The sequence below is a fragment of the Colobus angolensis genome, unplaced genomic scaffold, assembly GCF_000951035.1.
Source record: "Colobus angolensis palliatus isolate OR3802 unplaced genomic scaffold, Cang.pa_1.0 Scaffold13, whole genome shotgun sequence".
In the NCBI taxonomy this organism is placed as follows: domain Eukaryota; kingdom Metazoa; phylum Chordata; class Mammalia; order Primates; family Cercopithecidae; genus Colobus; species Colobus angolensis.
In genome coordinates this window covers 2,604,485-2,625,146 of record NW_012114252.1, presented here as the reverse complement: position 1 = coordinate 2,625,146, position 20,662 = coordinate 2,604,485, and the positions used below count along the sequence as shown (strand labels likewise).

Here is a 20,662-nt window from a genome sequence, read left to right as displayed (position 1 = left end):
GGGTTTTGAAGTATGTGGCTTCAGAATCACAGAACATGTAAGTACCACATTCATTTCGCTGAGATACGGGAGAAAATAAAAGAGTTTAGTTTGGTCAAAAGCACCTGGGTGCCTTCAGAAGAATTAAAATTGACTGAAACGGCAAATAACTAAAACCTATTGTTCAACAGTTCATAAGTTTTGATACTGAACCGGTATCCTCTCCTTCGAGGACTGCTCTGCCTAAAAAGATTACATGATGGCTGGAGTTTCCATATTGTCAGGCCTCTGAGCCCAAGCCAAGCCATTGCATCCCCTGTGAACTTGCACGTATATGCCCAGATAGCCTGAAGTAACTGAAGAATCACAAAAGAAGTGCAAATGCCCTGCCCCACCTTAACCGATGACATTCCACCACAAAAGTAGTAAAAATGGCCAGTCCTTGCCTTAAGCGATATTATCTTGTGAAATTCCTTTTCCTGGCTTATCCTGGCTCAAAAAGCTCCCCCACTGAGCACCTTGTGACCCCCACTCCTGCCCGCCAGAGAACCCCCCTTTGACTGTAATTTTCCTTTACCTACCCAAATCCTAAAAATGGCCCCACCCTTATCTCCCTTCGCGGACTCTCTTTTCGGACTCAGCCTGCCCGCACCCAGGTGATTAAAAAGCTTTATTGCTCACACAAAGCCTGTTTGGTGGTCTCTTCACATGGACATGCATGACACATATCCCAGCAAAAAACAATCAGTTTTAAAATAGTATTTCACCAAGAGTGTAGAGATGGGCAATACAGAAGCAGAGAGACCAATGTGACATTATAAGACCGATTTGGGCAACAGATGTTGAGGCATTAAACTAAAAGAGTAGCAGTGGGAATGTGAAAGTATATTTAAGAGAAATTTAGTAGTAAAGGCAATGGGTCTTATTAAATGTGGGGAGTGAAGGAAGAGGAGGAACACAAGATGGCTCCTGAGTTTCGGTCTCGGAGAATGGTGAGTCATAGTATTTGTCAAGCCTCTGAGCCCAAGCCAAGCCATCGCATCCCCTGTGACTTGCACGTATACGCCCAGATTGCCTGAAGTAACTGAAGAATCACAAAAGAAGTGCAGATGCCCTGCCTCGCCTTAACCGATGACATCCCACCACCAAAGAAGTGAAAATGGCCAGTCCTAGCCTTAAGCGATGATATTATCTTGTGAAATTCCTTTTCCTGGCTCATCCTGGCTCAAAAAGCTCCCCCACTGAGCACCTTGTGACCCCTACTCCTGCCTGCCAGAGAACAACCCCCCTTTGACTGTAATTTTCCTTTACCTATCCAAATCCTATAAAAGAGCCCCACCCTTATCTCCCTTCACTGACTCTCTTTTCTGACTCAGCTCGCCTGCACCCAGGTGAAATAAACAGCCATGTTGCTCACACAAAGCCTGTTTGGTGGTCTCTTCACACAGACACGCATGACAGTATTGTCAACTAACATAAAAAAAAGGAACAACTGAAAAGATTTGGGAGGAAAGTTGACACGTTTATTTTTAGACTTACTGAATGAAGACCTAGAGCTAACTGTTATCTAAACATCAGTGGACCTTCTTGTATTATTTGGGCAGTGAGTTTTGAATGTATGAATTTTCCTTTGTAGATTTTGCAGTTGAATAAATTAATTCTTTTCAGGATAAGTCTAAACTACTCTATAGGACAATTACATAGGCTTCTGCATTATAGAGCTCACTGACTGCTTTCCCAAGCCTCGTCTATCATTCCTTCCTCAAAAGTGGTGCTCCAGGAAGAGTGCAAACATTGAGCTTCCCTGAAAATACTCTGATACTTGAAACATCTGTACTTTGGTAAATGCTCTGTCTGTAATGAATTTTAGTCCACTCTCCATCTGATTATCTTTGGTTCTCTATTGAAATCTAGCTAAGCTATAACTTCTAAAATGTTATTCTTAAGAAAATCCCCATGTAATTGATCATTGTCTACTATTTATGCACTCTTTATTCATCACATTTCTCAATTTTATGTATTTTTTACAGCTCATTTTAATGTATTTACTGATATACTTATTTCCCTTTCTAGACTGTAATTTATGAGTATATAGGTGGCATACCTCTTTAAAAGTCACACCAGAAACAGTGAGATTTCTCACAACTCACATGTTGACAAAATATTAGTTAGATATATAATGAGATACTTTAACTCAACCAAGTGATAAAATATGAAAAGGGGAGGGGAATACATTCACAAGAGAGGAAACGCGAAATGGTCATTAAACAAAAAATAATGACAAACTTCACCAGAATCAGTTTTTTCGTTTCCTTCAAGTTGACTAAATTTTAAAACATGTTTCTTCCTAACATAAGCCCCTAACTTCTTTTTCTTTGCGCACTTACTTTAGAACATTTGTAATTTTAAGTACTTTCTCTTCCCATTTGAGATGTAAATCTTCCATTTCTTGCCTGTTTTAAAAGCCAGGATTCTCTTTTTCAAGGAGCCATCTTTATAAAATGTAATCATCAAGACAGAACCCCTCTCTCCCAGTCTGTATGTCAGGGAAGCAGCCTAACTTTCATAAATACAACTAGCAAACACATATGACCTAATCACATTGACCAAGCTCACTCCTAAGCCCAGGCCCAGTGCTTGCTCACTAGCTCTCCCAGGTGTGTGAAACTATCTCATCTTTTGATTCAGTGGAGAGTTCTCTCTCTTTCCCCTAATGTAATAGTCTCGGAAAATGAACATCTTCCTTGCTTATTTCACTCCATCTGTTGCAATTTCTCTTTCATATACACAAAGATTATTTACCATTTACATTTTATAAACTCAGCAAAATTAAAAACTGAGGATATGAAATTATGGTACAAATCCAAAAATAGTCTACTTGGGGCACTGGTGCAAGTATGGATTAATATAATCGCTTTGAAGATTAGTTTTGCAAACTAATGGAATACATACTCATGCACAGAGAGGCTTGCTTATAGCATTGTTCATTAAAATTGGAAATAATAGATAATACATTGTGGTATATTCATACATCAATTATAATAAAGTCTATTTTATCAGCAGAAAGACAAATCGGAGGCATATACATTTTAAAAACACTGCTGTTTAATATTAGGAAATATTAAATAATATTAATTGTATATAATTACTATATATACACACATATGTAAATCAGGGGGACAGGATCAAAAAGGAAGAGAATCAAGGTGTCATCTATTACACTATATTTTATTTACTTATAAAATGAAAATGATTGGGAAATTAAGGTAAGATAGCAGAGGTGGTTGCAGCATACATTTGGGACATTCACAAATCCTCACATAAAATGAAAAGACTAACTTGATAGCAAAATCAAAATCACATGGATACCATTTATTAGACTGGTGCAAAAGTAATTATGGTTTTTGCCAATTAAATAAAACAAAACTCAGTGAAAATGTCATCCTCATTAACCTCAAAGCAGAAATGAGAGAGCACCCTAGCAATGGCCACACAACCTACACACTATCAGCATGTGTGCACAAGAAACTGAGGGAAGCAATGCAGCAAGCTAAAGACATGAAAACAACAGAACCCATAAGGATTCATTGAAAATCAATTTGAAAACAGCAGAGAACTGTGAAAATTTATGCCTACACTAATAATGGGTGGATGCAAGGGCCCTGTCATAAGGCTAAAGGAAATAGAGTCTCTGAAATCGGTTGAACTCTCGAAGCTAAAAATCTGGCAAGTTTTCTTACCATTCAGGATGAGGGGATTCCACGTACAAGAGTAACTGCTGAAAGTGGAAAAAAATTAGTGAGACAAGAATAACAGAAAGTTAAGAAAGAGAAGATATGAATAATCACTAGGGAGAGAAAGAGACTAGAAATCTTAGAAAACAAGTAACAATATTTTTTTAACACTACATGAAGACAACAGAACAGGAAACTCACTAGATTTAGAAAAGCTATTCAAACAAAGCTTTCTTCTAAAAATGAAGGGAATTTATACTAACATAAAAATAAGCAACAAATGTTTTGAGATCAAATCTCACAAAAAAACACCACAAATATTGCATATTCTGTTATGATCTCTGCAAACAAAGTAAGCACACCATCAAAAGGTTCAAAAACAGACTAAAATGAGACATACCACTTCAAAGTGAGCTAAAAGGCAGTAAACATGGGATACAAGACACAAAGAAATAACACATTAGGATTAGAAAAATTCAGGAAAGATGAGATCTCAAAAAAAAGAAGAATGCGAATGCATTCAAAAATAAATACAACCTGCAGAAATGCAAAAGCTAAAAAGCACCACCAATAATATCTTAAGAGAAACAGAAGGTAAAGAGGTCAATTTTTACAATCCAAAAGAATTTGAGCAAAGATCAAAAAGGATTTGGGAAAATGCTGAAGACAAAGAAAATTGAACAAATGAATAATAGGTGCTCCTGAGGAAGAAAGTTAAAAGACAACAAATTATTAAAACTATAATTCAATGAAAGCCTCCTAGAAAAATGTTTAAAATTACATATTGAAAAAGTACACTATGCAACTGAGAATACCAACTCAGAGCTACCAACACAAAATATATTCTAGTAAAATTACTGTACTTTAAAGAAAAAGAAAACAAATTATTGGGCACTGGGAAAAAAAGCAAGTGACTAATAACGGAAAGAAAAACAGATTATCACTATAATTTTTGCCACTAATGCATTCTAACAGAAAATTCAGAGCTTATTGAAAAAAATGGAAGGAAAGAACACGTGAACCAACATTTTTGTATTGAACAAAATTAATTTTTAAGACTAAAGGACCCAAAGTCTTATCACCATAAAAGAACTTGTAAAATATTGTCCCCATAAGACCTTCATAAGGAATATACTAGAGAGATATTGATACAAGAGCAACTAGTGAGCATTATATAGTTACAATAAGTAAGAGTTAAGTGGCAGGTATGATATGTGACCTGACACTATCTGTGCCTCTATCTGTCTCTAGTATAACCATAGAATGAGGAGAGAAAATAGACAATACATACAAAAATGTTTAGCTAATTCTAGTAGTCATAATGGGTAGGGGCAGTTTTAGTATTATTATACAGATAATGTGGTATATTTAATGTGGAATCAAGTAAGTAATTATGCAATATTTATTTTAATTATCACCTATGTTTCTAGGAGCCATCATTAGTGCTCAGATTGCAATCACGAAATGACATTTCCCAGTAAAACAAAGTCTCATGTAAAAATGGCTCATTCCAGGATAAGCTGAGCTTAGTACATCTAATTATACCAGATAGCAAAGAAACTAGTAAGTATTTTAAGAGTCATCTCAAAGGACTCAAAGGCAAATGGAAAAGGTACCAACTGGCAAAATGTGAGACAATGTGAACTTCAATAAAAGTAAGAATTACGAATGTTTTTAAAACTGAGTTCATGATGACATTAAACATATACAAAATAATTGGTCATCTTCTGAGAAAGACAGGGAGGGAATCATTTTTTAATCTTGAAAACTGGTTCAATTAAAAATAAAAATTTCAAGAATCTATCCTGGCTTTCCCGAGGTCACAATCAAAAGAGGAAATGGATCACTGAAATTGATTTTTGTATTGATAGTATCTGCCAAAGAGAAAATAAAAAAATAACCTGATAGAAAGTGGTGACATAGTTTGGATGTTTGAATCTCATGTTGAAATTTGATCCTCAGTGTTGGAGCTGGGGCCTGGTGGGAGGTGTTTGGGTTATGGGGAAGGATTCCTCATGAATGGCTTGGTACCCTCTGTATGATAATGAGTAAATTCTAGCTCTGAATGCCTGAGAGATCTGGTTGTTTAAAAGAATGTGGCACCTGCTCCTATCCTCTCTCTCCATGAGATACACTGGCTATCCCTTTGTCTCCCACCAATCTGTAAGCCTCCTGAGGCCTCACCAGAAGCTGAGTAGATGTTTGCACCAGGCTTCTCACACAGCCTGCAGAAACTTGAGCCAAAACGAACCTCCTTACTTCATAAATTATCCAGTCTTAAGTACTTCTTTATAACAATACAAAAACAAAGTAATACTGGAGAAAGGGCTAAATTTCTTTCTTTTGAAAGAAATTTCAGATAAGGAAGCAAAAATTTGTCATACACTTATTTAAAAAGTGAAATCCAATAAATCATCAGGGAAATAGAAGTTAATACTTGTTTTACTTCTATCCTTCGAATGAATATGAAAAATCAGTGAACACGAAGAAAAGTGTCTACAAAGATGGGGAGAAGTAGAAACTGTCATTATTTCTAGTGAGAATATGAACTGGTACAATTGCTTTGCAAAGCAGGCTCACATACCTAGTAAAGCTGAACATCATCTTTTGTTTTGTGGCACTGCCATGCTACTTCTAAGATATCCTGCATGCTCTTGCACATGTATATCAAGAGATACTTTCCAGATGGTTTAGAACAACATTGTTCATATCATACCAAATGCCATTGATATCAACTCCAATATTCATCAACAAAATACATACATAAGTGAGTTATGCATTCATAAATCAGAATACTATACTTTGCTAAAAGGAATGAGGGCTGGGTGTGGTGGCTCATGCCTGTAATCCCAGCACTTTGGGAGGCCGAGGTAGGTGGATCACTTGAGGTCAGGAGTTTGAAACCAGCCTAGCCAACACGGTGAAACCCTGTCTCTACTAAAAGTACAAAATATACAAAAATTAGCTGGGCATGGTGGCGCATGCTTGTAATCCCAGCTACTCTTGAGGATGAGGCATGAGAACTGCTTGAGCCTGGGAGGCAGAAGTTGCAGTGAGCCAAGAATGTGCCGCTGAACTTCAGCCTAAGTGACAGTGAGACTCAGTCGAGCGAGCGAGCGAGCGAGCGAGAGAGAGAGAGAGAGAGAGAGAGAGAGAGAGAGAGAGAGAGAGAGAATGATTACACCTGTATTCATCAGCATGGATGAGCCTCGAAATCATACTGTTTAATAAAAGGAGTAACAAGATAGACTGTATGCTTTGATTCATATAAAATTCAAAAACCAGAAAAACCAAGTAATACATTATTTAGGGATGCAGATATTGTTGATCAAAACTGTAATTTTTATAAAAGTTATTATCAGGATAGGCAAACTCTCTGTGCACTGAAATGTGCATATAGGGCCATGGAAATGTATTTCTTGGACTTGGTGGAGGGTTATGTACAACTATATTATTTTCCTTAAACCATGCGTGTGTATAACTATCTACCACTATCTGTGCTTCTGCCTCTACTCCTATCAAGTGTTATGACTTCACCCAATTTTTTTTTTTTTTTTTTTGAGACGGAGTCTTGCTCTGTCACCCAGGCTGGAGTGCTGTGGCCGGATCTCAGCTCACTGCAAGCTCCGCCTCCCGGGTTCACGACATTCTCCTGCCTCAGCCTCCCGGGTAGCTGGGACTACAGGCGCTGCCATGTCGCCCGGCTAGTTTTTTGTAGTTTTTAGTAGAGACGGAGTTTCACCGTGTTAGCCAGGATGGTCTCGATCTCCTGACCTCGTGATCCGCCCGTCTCGGCCTCCCAAAGTGCTGGGATTACAGGCTTGAGCCACCCCGTCCGGCCGACTTCACCCAATTTTATCAAATATTCCTTTCTTACTTGCTAATTTATAGAAGCATTTTTTAAAAAACAACATTTTACATATTTTATCCAATACTTTTATTTCAATGGACAGGTGTGAGTTGGATAGACACTCTTAGAATGCTGTCCATGTATTAAAACGCTTATCTTCACAACAAAATCACTTGGAGAGTCCTGCTTTTATTCATATCTTAAGGAAATCTAGGCACAGAACTTGTACAAGGTAGGAGAGAAGTTACTTGTTCAAGATATACTAATTTTATTGTGTATTTTTTATCTTAAGCAGTTCACTGTATTGCTGGTAAAAATGACTGCATCAACAAAATGACCACATAGAAGAGCTTTAATAATTCCTCTTTGCCCAGCAAATTAAATACAAACGCTGCTTGTGTACACAAAAAAATCAATTGTAACATTTTTAATTCACATTTTTAGCTTTCTAATATTTTTTCAAGTAATTTTAATAATTCTGTTCCTCTGTAAACACACCCCTTGCTCTGTTCATGACGTTTGCTCCTCCCAGGAAACTTTCTCCTCCCTATTGTCAGTTGCTGAAACCAAATTATAAGTCCATCTCCTCAAATACCACTTTCTCATAAATATTGCAGGCAAATATTGGTTTGCTTTTCCTGATTGCCCTTTCTCTGTCTCCTCTATGAAGTACTTTTTGAACTCCCCATTTGGATAGTTTCTTTTCTTTCTCTGAGCTCTCATAAAACTTTGATTGATCTCTGGCATATAATGTGATATAGGGGATTGTACACAGTATTTCTTCTGTGTTCATCACCAGCTGGAAGAGTTGATAAACGTGAAACATTTCTGCTGAGATATCAGAGGTACTATTTCAAAATAGCAGTATCCTTAAAGAAAGTATAACCTGAGGGCTTCAGGCCATGCAAAAAGATGGAAGTGGTTCAGCTTTGGTGTTAAGAAGTAAACCTCATGCTAAAAATAATCAGACTGATACCAAAGTTCATACCAAATCAGCCACCATTACCAGCCTAAGTGTTACAGTTCCAAATGTCCTTAACCACATGATGCCTTCTTATAATGCTAATATACAGTGTTTTAAAAAATTTCATCACGCTTTAATAGAGAGTATTTTAGAGATACAAATAAAGACTGTAATAAAAAAAAAGTGTACATTTTTGCTCTTCATAGTGTGGTCCTATGGACCAAGGAATAATAACATCATCTCTAGGTGGGCAGGAAATGCTCCACCTCAGATTTCCTGTATTATACCCTATTTTTTTAACCAGAATCCCAGGTAATTTGCGTGTATGAGAAAGTTTGAGAAGCTCTGGTATCAGCTCAAACTCTGTTTTTAAACATTAGTTCTACTAAGTGAGCACTCAATTTTCTTTTCAATAATAAGAAAATTAGTAATTCCACACAGAGATACTGAAGTCATTGAAGAGCCGAAGACATACCTAACTTGTTATCAATCCTGAGAAAGAAAATCACCATTTCAATAGCCACTCTGTTTATTCACAACAAAATAACATCAAAAATAGACCTAGGTAAGAATGGGTTTGTTTCTGGTTTTGTTGATAGTTATATGACTTTGCCTAAGTCATGAGAAAATTTACCTGATAATATTTGCTTGAATTTTAATTTTTTTTTACATCCTCTAATGATCATATAGTTACACTTAGCATGGTGTTGTTCAAAAAAGACCACAACTTCTTGTTTTATGTTCTCTGGTGTGGGATAGATTTAGTTATGACATATTACAGAACAGCAGAGTAATCTGAAATGTGAGCTAGGAGGCTCCTCTAAGTCTTAAGTCTTCGCTCTTCACCTCAGTGATTTAACACTAGTCTAAGCCAATGCAATGAAAATAATCACTTAGGCATTCAAGAACAAACCCTTTTATTTCAATTCTACTATTAAATATTTTATATTGATACATAACTTTTCAAAAGAATAAAAGATGATTTTATATGATTCATTAGTTATCTACATTCCATTATACAATGTTATTAACAAAATAGCAGGATGAGTATCAATTATTTAGAAACCAAAATGGAAATGTATAATCGGAAAAATATTCATAGTGATCACATATGAAACTATATTTATCTTACATGTATATTTCATTTCTCTTTAGTATAATTTTCATCAGTACTACCAAAATTGCACTAGATGGTAATTTCAAAGTATTTACAATTTTGAACATTAAACTGGATTGGGAAGTGTTTATCTGTGAATTTTTCTATAGTTTTATCATGCTGGGTTTTATCTGACCTTTAGAATTAGGTACTTGTAAAGTGTAGATCAAAGTGTGCAGTCATTACTCAAGATTACTTTCAATGTCTTACAAAGGTTTTAATCTAATGAATCTTCCAAAAATTATTTTTAGTATGAATGGAGAAATAAGAGACTTATTGAAAAAATAGTTATTTTCAGTACACTTTTCTTATATTTGAAAAAATATCAATGGGCTATTTTTCTTTTATTATACTTTATGTTCTAGGGTACATGTGCACAATGTGCAGGTTTGTTGCATATGTATAAATGTGTCAATGCGCTATTTTTCAACAGTTTACAAAGTAAGCTGAATATATTTTATTTCGATTAAGTTTGATGAAATTTTAATTTTAGAAAGAATATATATAATCAGTAAACATACTTTTAACTACAATAGTATAATGACATCCAAATTTTATAGGCATATATGTTTAAATTTATATCGATAAAAAAATCAATGAGACTATTTAAAATTATATAAAATAATATCCACAGTATGAATAAATACATAGTTTTCCTAGTTCTGGAAAGAAAGTCACATCTTTTTAAGGTCTCCTTAACTTCCACACCTACCTGAGGCTTTTGAAGTGAAGGTGATTTATGGTGAAAATAAATATGAGGAAGCCAAGAACTTTCATTCACTCTACAATCCTGCATTACTAAATAAATCAGCTTCCCTTATTCTTCAGTGACTAACAAAGTGTAATTTTCCTTTTGTTCTGTGCATAGAATATACTATTCTCTTTCCAAAGTCATTCTTAGTGCCCTGACATGGATACATTTGTTAGAGGCTGATACAAAGTTACCAAGTGGGAAAACCAAAACACAATATAAACAATAGTTCTATTTATTTTAGACTAATCAAAAATTCTAGATCTAGCAATTTAATATTACAATGTATTATTCTACTATTTCTAAATTGATCATATTTTAGTCAGATACTTCCTGTTCCAATAAGCCTACCTCCTACCTCCTAAGGTATTACACTGGGAAATGCTTTATATACTGGATAGTGCTATCAAGCATCAGGGAACCTTATTATTATCATAATTATGATGCAGTAAGGAGTCTGTGGGAAAAGGGCTAGTTGTCCATAAACATGTTAAAAGGTTTGAGAACTGAATTCTGGAATCCTCAAATATTTAGAATGTGGAATGACGAGGAGAAGCCCGCAAAATAAATCCAAAGATTGAAAATCACCTTACTTTTAAAAAATGTCTGGTATCTAGTTCTAGTTATGATCAAATCCATTTTCCCTCGATTACCACTGTGAACCACCTTGCCAAAATGAATTTGATCATGACTTATGTATTATTTACTTTTTATAAGTAATTATTGCGATTTAAATCATAAGATCACGTAAGAATTGTAAACAATGCAACCACAAATTTTCAAAATTATATGTAGAATAATTTTGCTACAAATTGTTTTTAGTAGAACTCTGGTTTGTTTTTCAACATTTGAAGCTATCAAGAGTTATGGACCCTAAGAAGTATGGCTAGATATTTCAAGAAGTATAGATTTTAACATTAGATTTGTTCTATATAGCCAAAAGCAGAGAATTATTTTTTCCAGTTGTGTTTAGAACCTCCATCAGTTAGCTACTGTGCAAGCATGGTAGGTGTCAGGCAAGGGGTGAGGCAACTTTTAAGTTCAAAGTCATTCCAATCCTGCAACCCCAGGTTACTAGTGAACTATCTATATCTATGTAAACGAACCAAATACATATAATAAAAATATAGACAAATTTTCCTGATGGGGTTTTTAAGTCATTCTACTGAAATCAGTTTAAGAATGAAAATTACTTAGTATAGATGGCTTCTTTCTATAAGAAACATTAGTTAACATTTAATTATAGTGTACAGGTAGGATTACAAATAGAAATTATTTAGAAAGCAGTAAGATAGTTAAATAATTTGATAACATTGATGATGAAAACAAAATGACACCTAAAAGGTACAGAAATATTTTGGTGGTAAAACTTTGCGTATTGAAATATAGAGACCCCTCTGTTATCTGAAATAAACATGAACAAAAACAGACACAGAAAATCAGTTCAAGTAATAATTAATTAGCAAAATATTGGCCAACTATTTTTTCATTTGCATAAATAGGGCAGAATCATGAAATTTCAAAGATACAATATTAGTATTAATAATCATAACTATATATAGTTATATGTACATATATACTCATATATAACTTTAAATTTAGTCAGACATTTTATGGTAACAAATGAACTGCGTGGTATTTATGTCTTATTTTCCAAAGAATAAGCAGAAGTGTAATGAAGAAATAGTAGTGCATTTCAAGTTCTTAACACAGATGACACCTTGTTAAACTTTTTAGATCACAGTATTTTCAAGTCATTAAAACTATGCCTTAACTGTCTTTACCAATATATCAAACTGGGCCAAAACGGGCAAAATACTGGAGTGCTTTACAAAAATAGAAATGTGACCTACAGTTTGCTCCTTTCCTTGTCCCTCTTTACTTCAGCGTGCTATCCGCACTGGTTTTCTAACCACTTATTAAAAATTGAAAGGCGACAGCTATAAACTCGTAGAAACATAATAGGCAACCCACTTAGAGCAGATGTGGATTTTCAGAAAATGCTTGTCTGGAGTTGATGAAAAATCATCTATCTCTTAAATCGCCCAAATTCTGATGGACAGCTGCTTGTACCATGTCTGTCCATTTCAGCAGTAATTGAAACCAAGGTTTTGAAGTCAAAATTAATTTTTGTCATCTTGTCAAGTAGTTTTGTGAAGAAAACTATTAGTAGCTGAATATCCTTCACTGCCTCTACTTCCTTTGTAAAAGAAACAAAAAAGAATGACCTAACATATAACAAGTTCTTGAGCTTGTAAATAACTTCATGAAGTAAAAAACTTTCTATAAATATACATTTCTACACATGCACATGCACTCACACACAAAAATGCTATACTTTTGTAATAACTTGATGTTCTAAAATACTACTAATATTTAGATGGCCATGCAATTACAGTAGAAATAAGTACTCCAGATAGGATGAAAATGAAAGTTTATTAAATATTACCCTGATGAGTAAGTGCTATAATTCCTAAATATAGTGGAAGACATTCTAGGTTTTAGTAAAAAAAAAAAAAAAAAAAATTGTTTCCAGTGGAAACTCTTTTTCATTTCCTTTACCTAATGTAATTAAATTATAATTTGCTATTTGACTATGATAAAAATGTAATGAAGTAAAAACTTTCTTACATAATGACACAGTATTTTTTTAATAACACAAGTTGATGATTTAGTAGTACTTACTCATCCTGGCTTCATGTTATTTATCAATATGTAATTCATATCCATTAGGTCCTAAGAGTTACTCCACTTTCAAGCTTTTATAATTCTCATGAAAAAATATGGAATCATGCCCATCAATCAATGAGTGGATAAAGAAACCGTGGTATATGTGTGTATGTATGTGTGTGTGTGTGTGTACATATACACACACATATATAAAATGGAGTATTATTCAGCCATAAAGGGAATGAAATAACGGTATTCACAGAAACCTAGATGAAACTGGAGACCACTATTCCAAGTGAAGTAACTCAGGAACAGAAAACCAAACACTGTCTTTTCTCATTCACAGTGGCAGCCAAGCTATGAGGATGCAAAGGCGTAAGAATGATACAAAAGACTTTGGGGGATTGGGGGGAAAGAGTGGGAGGCGGGTGAGAGAAAAAAGACTACAAATTGGGTACGGCGTATACTACTCAGATGATGGGTGCACCAAAATCTCACAAATCACCACTAAAGAATTTACTCATGTAACCAAACAATACAACTGTTTCCCCCAAATCCTAAGGAAATTAAAAAATAATAAAACCTTTATAATTCTCAGAACTGGTGATAATTCACTAGTATTTTTTTCACAGAAAGCCATAATTTTCATCAAAATTTACTAGTCAAAAATAAACAAAACCACTAAGAATGCATGCCCTAAACAAATGAAAGGGTCATTTTCATTTGCAAATCCTCTTGCTAATTTCCAAATACATTGTCTTTATTTCCTTACATCCACAGTATCTTTAATTATATGTCACTTAAAAAACCAAAGAAAAAAACGAGAAATCAATCTGATAAACTGTATTCACATTCATAACAAGAACACATGTCTTTATCGCATTCTGTAAGAATAGAATATATTTAACTCGCACTAAGAATTTTGTGACCTTTTGTTCAATGGCTGCTCAAGTGCAGTAATTCTCATCTATTTTCATGTTAAATAAAATGTATTACTGTGTCTAACAAGAAAACATTTCATTATGTTAACTGCCTTTTAAATTTTGCACCTCTTTTGGCTTCCATTTTTTAAAGCAATATATTTGGCTTATAAAACCAGATCTTAGAAGGAACGAGGAATTGATTTTGGAAGCATTTATCGTGCTTTTAATTCATAAGGAGTGAGTTATAAAGTAAATGAATTCTTCTCCCACCAAAAAGCATGTCTAGTAGGTGCAAAGCAGCTCCGTGTGATTTTTAGTTATCAGACCAAACTCTACATGTGACTGCACCTTTCCAGAAGGTGACCCCTGCCTTTGGTATAATCAAGATTGAATGAATAGTTTAAACGAGCTACTCTAGGTACATCAACGTTTCCATTATTTCTCAGTTGGTCACTGTGTTGTTTGCCCATATGAACAAATGCATGCAGGTAACAATGGAGTGTGGAGAACCTATATTCCTCATCTTGTATGTGATAATCAGAAAGGTAAATCCGTTCGGTAAATTTTTGTTGTTATTTGAAAATTCCATCCTTTGTGGTAGTGATGAGTTCAGAAAAGGTTTCAAATCCATTCAATCGACATAAATGTTTAGTGAGTTTTTTTTTTGGAAGGAGAAATTCATGAGCATTAAATCCAAATAGTTTTCACAATCAATAACCATATACCAATTTCTATGCAATTTGACTATGATAAAAGTGTAATAAAACTTTCTTATATAATGGCATAATTTTTTAATTGCACAATTTGATTATTAAGTAGTACTTACCCATCCTGGTTTCATGTTATTTATCAATATACAATTAATATCTATTACGCCTTAAGAGTTATTCCACTTTCAAACCTTCTCAGAACTGATCATTGTTTACTAGCTTTTTTCACAGAAAACTATCATTTTATTAGCAGTCATTAGTTAAAAATAAACAAAACCACCAAGAATGTACGCCCTAAAAAAACAAAAATGGATTCGTTTTCATTTCCAATTCCTCTTGCTTTTGAATTGTCATTATTTCTTTACACCCATAACATCTTTAGTTATATTTCAAAATCTTTTTTTAACAAGTGGTGTTAGAATCGTACACTTACAGTCTGTGATCTTCAGTGTCCTCTTGACTTCTCCGCTTCCTGATCCCCCGCAACCGTCTTCGTCATCACAGTCCCCACTGACTTGTTCAATCATGCCTCCACCACTGCCCAGCGGAAGCAGCTCCCACTTGTCAGGTTTGGGTGATCTACCCTGTAACAACTAATTGTACACAAAGAAAGGCATTTATTAATAGCAAATTCGAATAACCTAAGAATTCTATTCAGAAAACTTACGTAGAGCTTAGAATTATTTTGTTATGTGGATCCACTCTTTTGGTGTAGACACCTTACCAAGTCAAGTCTTTAAGAAAAACTGAAACAACTGAAATAATAGTAAATAATGGATAAAGTCTTATACCCAAAAACAGCCACACTCTATGTATTAGCTCCGTGGCAATAGTTTGGATGATGCTCTGGGCAGCAAATGAAATTACACCTTCTTTGCTTATGGTAGTTTGGCTAGAGGATTCTCTGTTTCTGAATAAATAATGTTTAAATGTGGTAAATCACATTCCAGGACTCCCTTTGTAGTATATTGGCTGATAACGTTGTGCTGTTTTGTGAACCCACACTCTATATTTCTAAAGAAGTACTACTCTTCCAGGAAATGTTTCTGTCTAAAGAAATCCAGAATTTTAGACATATACATTTGTAGTTTCATTTAAACTTTCTTGGATCAAATACACAGTCCAATGCATACGGCACATACTGAACCTTGGGACAAAACATTTAGGTCCTACATCCATTTCTACAAATCATTTAAGAAATTTAACGACTTCTCAGTTCTCAATTCTCAAATATTTCATTCATTTTTATGAGCAAAACAAGTGGAATTGACATTTTCCCCTACAGCACAGGAGTTCCAGTAATACTTTTAAACAACAATGGAAATTTCTGAATGCCTTTTCAGAAGGGTGATGTTATAAATAGTAGAATATTTCACTTAAAACTAAGCCTGATTAAGATAGTCCAATGCAGTATATGACATTTACCCCTCTAAGGTGGTTTTGGAGAGTACATGGCCAAGTGTGAGCACTAGAGGGTACTAACATATTAGAAACAAAATGTACCACTGCTGACCATTTAGTGGGCATTTAAATTTTCACAGCGCTTTATGAAAGACTTAGCCTTGTTACTCCTGTGACTTTCCAAATAATATCATCAATTAGCAGACAATAACTAAATACACAACCCAAGGATAGCATTTTATACTGAAGAACAGAGAGTCAAATAGCCTCAGGATATCTAACATACATATGTTTATCATAAAAGGAACTCTTAGATTAAGCAACCAGACTCTGAAATTCATGAACTTTTAAAATTAAATAATACAATTTTTAGGTTACCACTTCTGAAATATTAGTTTTCTAACAAAAATACTGAAACAATTTGACAGGAATTTTTAAATTCTTAGTTTTGTTTACTGGCATTTTGGGGAAAAAGTCAATAGGTGGCATTAAATTAAAAAGAAGGCTTCTTTCAAGATCAAGTGAACTCAGCAAATATTAAGTTAAACTTTTCTACTGTGTTTAACATACTGATGTGTATGCTACTCCGGGTAAAGGGAAGGGAGAGTACAGCAATGAGGAAACACGGATAGGAAACAAACCACATAAAAAGTCAAAATCTAAAAAGGAAAGGATAAATGATATTACTTTATACCATTTTATAAATGTAATGATGAATGGTAAATAAGGTAATACCAGTTATCATTTGTTATTGTGAAATATCCCATTTATTGTCTATTTAGTATAATCATAAAGTGCTTGGATTCTGAGGTCCAACACACTTCGATGTGAATCCTGGATTTTGACATATACCAACCACGAGACATAGGGGATTGAGTACATTACTGAATAAATCAGTTTCCTCAAAGCTATAAAAGGGACAATAATATACCTGGACCATTGCTCATGCTGTGAGAAAAACATATGCAAAGCACTTTGCAAATATTTATTATGTCAGCGCATTAAACAGTAATACATTTTGATTATCTATTCAATTATATATTCTAGTACAATATTGTTTATCCAGAACACATTAATTGAAAGATTTAAGAATGCAATTATATGATTTACATTTTAATTTTTCAAAGTATTATCAGACAAGTACAACAAAAGCCAAACTCTCTGGTGATACGCTGCTTTCTTTTGACCTCGACATTCTTTTCCAACATTTTCCCACATCAACTTTATTTTCTCTTTACTTCCCTAAGAATTATTCCAATATTTTACTGGGATCGTGGCCAGAACACAGATGGAATCTCATCAATACCACCAACAATGTATACATCATGAGGATCCAACCAGGTAAATGAACTCAAAAACACAAACAGAAAGATAGTTGATTTTTTAAAAAAACTTACTATTTTAAGAAATTGGTTTTGGTTGAAAGTGATTGCATATATTGTCAGAGAATTATTTATTTGTAATTATTGTTAAATATAACGGACTTAAAAAACATTTATTCTGTTTTCTCCATTTTTCTTCTCCATCACTTCAGTGACATTCTAGGAAATGTCTGAGGCACATGAACTCAAAAAAAAAAAAAGACTACACAAAACTATATTTTAATTTAAACTATTTGTGCTAAGGAGAACAGCAAAATGGACACCAAGATTTCCCACTCTAACCCCTGGGGCTGTGAATATGACGTCAGTCATGTCTACCAATTTACATGGCAAAAGGAATTTTGCAATGTAACTGATGCCATTAATCAGTTGATTTTGAGTTTACCAAAAGGGAGATGATCTGGTTGGAATAATGCAATCACATGATTTTCTTATTTCCCTTTTAAAAATATACTTTAAGTTCTAGGGTACATGTGCACAACATGCAGGTTTGATACATGGGTATATGTGTGCCATGTTCTTTTGCTGTGCCCATCAACTCGTCATTTACATTAGGTATTTCTCCTAATGCTATCCCTCCCCCCACCCCCCAAAGTCTCCTCTATCACCAGAAGTTAGAGACATTCCAAGCATGAGATGTGAAGGTGAGGAGCTTGCATGCAGGCGACCATGCTGCTGCCCTTAAAGATATGAGCTTAGATGATGTGATAGGCCCTATCAAAGGTCCTGTGACAAGGAACTGGACCACTAGTGGCCTCTCGGAGCTGAGAGTGATCTGCCTTGCAGCCAGCAAGGAATTGAGGTCTTCATTCCTACAGCTGAGTTCTCTTGACCACCTAGATGAGCTTGGAAGCAGATTCTCCCTCAAAGCTCCCAAACGGAGTCAAGCTAGGCTGACAACCTGCTTTCAGCCTTGTGAGACCCTGAGCAGTGAGCCCACCCAGACTTCCCTTCTGTGGAATAGTGAGTAATAAATGGATGTTGTCTTGAGCTGCTAAATGTGTAGTAGTTTTTTATGCATGAAGAGAAAATGAATACACTCTCTAACCCTCAAATGAGCCACATTTACTTCTTGGCAATTGTGTTTGAAAGCTTTTGATTCTCTAGCATATTTCTCAGAATGAGAGGTCATCATTTCTGTAAGATACCACCTTACTGAGAAGATGGTACCCTTGGAGACGAGCTATCCAAAAAACCTTTTCAGTTTATCTGCCTCTTAATAATCCCTCTCACTATATTTCCAAGTCTCTGAGCAAGAAATATAATTGCATGAATCAGATATATCCAGGATCCCACCTGATTCATGATTCTCAGTCCCCAGTAGTACCCCAGCCCTGTTATAGGGTCAATATCTCCCTTTCCTGTGTGTGGAGGCTCTGCCTGATCCTTTTCATTTTCTCGCTTCTCAATTATCACACATCCACAAGTGTACACTTTCATATTGTAATGAAACTTAATTTTCAGAAATTTCCAGTAAATTTGTAACGAACAAAAACAATGGGCTTTTCACTATAAGATCTTTATTCAAATTTTCTTTTTTTAACTACACTATCCTGATTTCTTAAGTTTGCTTATGTTTCTCCTCACTTCCTTTCTCGTCGCCTCCAGCATCCACATGGCAGTGTTTCAATTAATAATATAAATCCCCTACTTTTTAGTCTCTTTCTCGGAATTCATCCTAACAGATTGAACTCTCACCTGTATACAAATAACTCAAGTCTTTACCTGCAGCCCGTTTTTCTCTGCAGTTCACCTCTAAACAGCAATTGGAAGTGAGATGAACTCTACCACTTTGTCTTAAAATAAAACTGCTCATCTCCACTATTCGTGTGTCATTACAGTTTATCTTCCCAGCTCCCTCATTACAGGGGCCATTAGTCTCTCCTACCCACTACCACCGTATTATTTTCTTAGAATCAGTACTTTCACCATGTCATTTTTCAGCCTTATTGCTCTCTGTGATTGTTTACTGTCAAAACCACTGGTTCCCAACATGACATGTGTCTAGAGGAGAGATATCAATCCAAAAAGATGGGTCACCGAAAGAGTGATAAAATGTGAAAAAATGTTTGAGAAATACATGCCATGGCCGCTTCTTAATTTCCCAGAACTAAACCCTCATGAGAAATTTTGTAGGAGGCAGTCTTGTCTAGTTGAGATTCTTCTCACAATTTCTAAATGTACCTAAGAAAATTATCCCTCTTCCCTCACTCAGCATCCACTGACATGCTTTTAGAAATGACGCCAAGAAAAAAGTTCAAATTTGGCCTGGCAGTCAATGTTCCATATTATGTATTATTTTGTTTTGCTTTTAAATTATGTCTAAACACAGCTCCCCAGTACCCAGCTTCTACTGCAGAACCATCAATCTGTTCTTCCAGAAATTGTGTGACTTTATGTCTAGAATTTTGCTTATCCTTCTTTTACATTCTTCTCACTTCCAACTCTTGTTTGTCCTCCACATAGAATACACCCTTTCATTTTCTTATTTTATCTAATTATATTTAATCTTCAAGTTCAAACTTAAATACCCCTTTTTCCATCCCGCACATATTTCTGTGATAATTCTAACTCTGTATCATTTACTTGCACTTAATCAACTTTCTTGAACATTTCATATCTGATTAGTGATAAGTTGCTCAAAGACAAGACCAGAATTCAACCTGCTTTCCATCACCTTCCATCATGACTAGAGTACTCACCAGATTATAGATGCGAAATACATATATTTATTTGAACTTGGAAATAATTTAAGCTTACCCTGCCTTCAATGCTCTCTATATCTAATTGAATAAAATCTTTTCTCTTCTCTGAAAATTATCAAAGACCCTGATGTTCTAGAAAAACTTTGGTTTTACACTTATTTATTGACTGGCAGATGAACTGATTAATTTATTCATCCCATGAAATTAATTGAGTATATATATAAATATAACACACTTTTTTTTTTTGAGATAGAATCTCGCTCTGTTGCCCAGGCTGGAGTGCAATGGCACAGTTTCGGCTCACTGCAACCTCCACCTCCCAGGTTCAAGAGATTCTTCTGCCTCAGCCCCCTGAGTAGCTGGGACTACAGGTGCATGCCACCAAGCCCGGCTAATTTTTTGTATTTTTAGTAGAGATGGGGTTTCACCGTGTTAGC

General features: G+C 34.9%; 1 protein-coding gene across 1 annotated transcript in view; it reads right to left on the bottom strand.

The window, feature by feature from the left end:
• GPC5 (glypican 5) overlaps positions 1-20,662 on the bottom strand; it is a 1,481,119-nt gene that overhangs the window by 688,804 nt on the left and 771,653 nt on the right. Inside the window, exon 7 of the mRNA XM_011933784.1 lies at positions 15,171-15,330. Within this exon, the coding sequence (XP_011789174.1) occupies positions 15,171-15,330 (160 nt within the window). The remainder of the gene's footprint in view (positions 1-15,170; positions 15,331-20,662) is intronic.